At 38.7% G+C, this 4,498-nt stretch overlaps 1 protein-coding gene across 1 annotated transcript in view; it reads left to right on the plus strand.

Moving 5' to 3' along the window:
- Nucleotides 1-242: 242 nt before the first annotated feature.
- Nucleotides 243-4,498, plus strand: part of LOC125044452 — a 19,890-nt gene continuing 15,634 nt past the window's right edge. Inside the window, exon 1 of the mRNA XM_047641131.1 lies at nucleotides 243-422. Coding sequence (XP_047497087.1) covers nucleotides 347-422 — 76 coding nt within the window. The 5' untranslated portion in view covers nucleotides 243-346. The remainder of the gene's footprint in view (nucleotides 423-4,498) is intronic.

Genomic DNA, 4,498 nt, shown 5'->3' on the forward strand with positions numbered 1-4,498 from the left:
CCCCCCCCCCCTTTTTTTTTAAAGGGTCACTTCCGATCCTGATTTCTCATTGCTCTCCCCTTTCTTTCTTCCCTCTGTCCCTCTCCTTTAATTTCTTGTTATTCTTTCATTATTTAGATCGTTTCCTTTTCCTATTATTCTCCTCTCATTTTCTTCTCCCTGGTCCCTTCCATTTCCCTCTCCTTCTTTCATATCTCCTCCTTTCCCTTTCCTCCTCCTCCTCTTTCCGTTCCCTTTCCTCCTCCTCCTCTTTCCGTTCCCTTTCCTCCTCCTCCTCTTTCCGTTCCCTTTCCTCCTCTTCCTCCACCCCCGCCTCTCCTTCCAGCCTCCCCCTCTCTCCCCCACAATGGCGGGCGGGGGGGACACGCGGAGGACGTGGCCGCACCATCGCAAATCGCTCTTCTGCAGACTGTGGCGAAGAGGTGAGTACGAGTCGGTGAGTCAGTCAGTCACTCAGCGAGTGCGTGAATGAGGAAGGGTGTGTAAGAAGGAATGAGTAATCGACAAAATGAGAAAATAAGAGAGAGAACTAATACATGGAAGAGGTGACAAAGTGAGTAAGGGAGAGAGAGAGAAAGAATTGATGAATGAAGGAAGAAGTACTGGAGCCCCCCCCCCCCCCTCACAAAATCATCTTGGCAATTGCATTACGCCTACTTGGCTCGTTGGCCACGCCCCCTTCCCTTTAAAAGGAGTTAATGGATTGGTTAATGGAAGAGTGTCCTGCAGTTCCTCATCCCCCAAAAAGAGAAAAAAGACTCCTTCAAAGCATACTCAAGATTTTGAATATCAAGGGAAGAATTGCTGTGGGAAATATTGTGTGTTGCACAAAAGTGTCTCAGGAATGTAGCGGTCTGGCATCGCCAACGGTGCCTTACAAGTGCCTCCTTCCTCTCGCTTTCGGCCGATTTCACGGAATTATTCTTCTACTTTGCCTTTTCTCCCTTCTTTTTTGTTCTTCATATCCTCCTCCTCCTTTTTCCTCTTCCATTTGCAGTAGGCCATATGTAAAATAACAAATAATTTTTTTTTTTAATGTATTCTTATTTTTTTGCTGAGTCAGACACAACACAGAAGCATTTCATTCTGATATATATATATATATATATATATATATATGTATGTATGTATATATAAATATATGTGTGTGTACTTTTTATACAACAAGCACTACTTTTTTCGTAAAAACAAACAAATAGAGATAAACGCAGGAAGCCTAATAACTTATAAGTGCAACGGAGTGTACTCATTTTTAACAATTTTGCAGAATCTTTGATTTTAATCAAGGAAATCCCGCATTTAAATCAAAGGCAAATAAGAAATCTGGTAATGGTGAACCTGAATGTCTTTCACAGAAGACGATGCTTGATCTTAATCCTTTTCTGAAATTACGGTTTTGTTGTTTTCAGTATTCTGATCCTCAGCTGTGTACGTTTTCATGGTTTCAAACAGGAAAAAAAGACATTTTTGTCATTTTAAGATTTTAATTCTGTATGTGCAATCTTAACTTAAAAAAAGACTTTTGGTGATGATAACAAAGCTACAGATGGTGGCTGCGGTTCTGCAACCCCTTCACTGTCCGGGGACTTCCACCAGTTCATAACCCTTGGTCACTGAGCCGCCGACCTTTTCCCGATCCTTAAATCTCGCGGTTCAGTAAAGCTCGCGTTGAGAAGTTAAAAGCCAAGCCGCCTGACATCGACACAGGGCATGTCCCACACCTCGTGGAGCCGCCAGGGTAGAGCGAGGGTGGCGCACACCAGACACACTCATATATGTATATGTATATTTATGCATATGCATAAATATATATCTTTATATGTATATATATGTATATGTATATATGTTTAGGTATATATATGTATGTATATGTATATATGTATAGGTATATATATGTATGTATATATGTATATTTATGTATTTATATGTATATGTATAATTATGTATGTATAAATATACATATACACACATCTATATATGTACATGCATGTACACATACAAATACACATACATCTATTCACATAATCTCAGCAAGAGATTTTCCTTCGGGAATCGTAACAGTAACGCAGCTACGAACATCATTTTATTTTATTCAGACGTTTCGAAGTTACTAACTTCATCATCAGTGCTAAACAGATAAAAAACATAGACATAAGCAAAAAAAATGTTCCTAATATGAAAGGCCATACAAGTACTCTAAAAGGGGGGGGGGGGGTAAAAGAAATTTCCTCTAAATAAGCAAAAGATGAAACAATGTAATTATTAACTTAGAGCATTTTTATTGTGGAATTTAATAAGTTTAAACAGCCTATAAAACAAACGGAAAAATGGAAAATAAAAGAACCAAAGAACGTAAAAGCATTATTATAAAAACTTATTGGGAAAATCTGCATTTATTGTGCATGTAATGGAATGACAGTTTTTGTACTGCTAAGGTCTGGTTTCATCTTTAAGGTAAACAGGTATTTTAAGGTGAGGAGGTTAAGTCTGTCTGAGGCAGAGGTCAGAACGTGGAAATCTTGTGTGAGTGGTTGTCCAGTGGAATAGCAGTGTTCTCTGATGGCAGACGGCGATGGTGAACTGAGCTGAATACCTGAATGATAAGACTTCCCCATGTGCTCTAAGGTACGGTGTTGCAGAGAGCCTGTGGTACTACCCACAGTGAGAGTTACATCTCGAGCATAAAAATCGCAGAGCAAATGGTAAAGGCTTAGGTTTATTCAAAAGGGAACGCATAGCGGTAGTTGTCTTGGAAATGAATCTAAAATCAGTTAGGAAGAATGTGTCTTTAAAAATCTTTTGAAGTTCTTAAGTTAAAAGTTAAATGTCCAAGGTCTGGAAGTGTAACCTAACCCAGGTCTCTTTCAACTAATAACACCAGTGTAGAAGGGGAGCGTTTCTTGTTAGGATAATTCCTAGGGTATGACTTTTCTGTGAAGTAATGAAGGAAGAATTCCATCTCTTTGTCAAAACCAACGTAATCAGAGTAGATGCTGTATGCTCTGTGGATCCATGTTGAAATGCTGCTGAGTTTAAATAGCTCAGGGGAGGAGCTTGAGTAATTTCTACCCAAACCAGTAAATGTGGGTTTCCTGTAGACTGATGTTAGCCTGCCACTCTCTTTCATACGTGAACTTAGATTAGGGTGTTTCGTGTTTGAAAGAGAAATGCATCATCCACGTGTCTGCGGTGCAAATTCGGTTCGAATCCATCAGGGCATTGGTTTTTCTTCCTGATAGCATAGAAAGGCATTGGCATAGGTGGGTCACCAGTTGCCAATTGTTGTGCTTTTGTGATTTGTTTTTCATTTTTATGATGTAGATATTCGTTTGAATTTAAGAGTTCACATACAATAAGGTTGGTAGTCTCTACTAATGGGTCGTTTGTGAAAAGTGATTGTATATCAACACTGGCCATAAGAACAGGCTCAAAGTAGTTATATCATTAACTTTTTTTTTTTTTTTGTTCTTAACAGCATATTATTTTTTTGTCAGTGGGGTTAATATTGGTACTGAGAACTTGGCTAAATTATAATTGAAAGTGCAATTGGTGATATTCTAGGTCTAATTGGGTTAACCATTCAGTGAATTTTGGGAAGACCATAAAGAACACCTGGCCTTGACACAGACGCAAAGAAGTTATTGTAGAATCTTGTATGCTGCGGAGGAAGCGATGAAGTTTGTCTTCCTGTCTTGAAATGTGGGTGGCAATGTGGGTTTTAGCATTTGAAATGTTATTGATTTTCATGTTGTATTCCTCTCTGTTTGTGATTATTAAGATCTTATCATCCCAGAGCTTAGAAAAAAGGTTCAGTTGGTGGGATTTGCCTGAGTGTATTGGATTTTGTTCACGACAAAACAGGTGGTAGGCATTTTTGGCAATGGCAGATATTCTATTATAAATAGAATTAATGCTGCCATTACCATAAATGTCAAACTTGGATATCCTATTACAAAGACATTCAAACCTTAAACGAAAATGTTCATATTTTATGTTCATAGGGAAACCGACTCCCAACCGAATGAAGGCGTTCACTTTCCTCTGGGGTGAGTTTCCGGCCGGCGGATTGAATGCGACTCTCAGCCTTGATCTCTTTGGAAATGGCAGTGCTTAATTTGAGCAGTTTCTTCTGGTGTTTTCGTATATTAACAAGATTTTTGCCTGTATTCGTTTGTAACATACACATAAGACTGGTAATCAGTGTATAAACATTTTGATTTTGGAGATTCTACTTAGTTGTTATAGCTATTGTTAAGTCGAGAGAGTTTCTTGGTTTGAGTTTTGATTTCAAAATTAAGCAGTTTAAGTAGCCAAGACTTACAAGTGTGGCTGGACAAAGTTACGACAATGGGCCTTAAATTGGATAAAGGATGGGCTAGTATCAAACCTTTTAAAATGTTTTCAGAAGCTCTAGATCACATTCCAGTTTTCTTGCTTTGTACAAGTCCTTCACGGTTCCATAGGCTTGCTTTATCAAGAAGCAATAGTCTCAGCAAGT

This window comes from Penaeus chinensis, chromosome 35 (assembly GCF_019202785.1).
Source record: "Penaeus chinensis breed Huanghai No. 1 chromosome 35, ASM1920278v2, whole genome shotgun sequence".
In the NCBI taxonomy this organism is placed as follows: domain Eukaryota; kingdom Metazoa; phylum Arthropoda; class Malacostraca; order Decapoda; family Penaeidae; genus Penaeus; species Penaeus chinensis.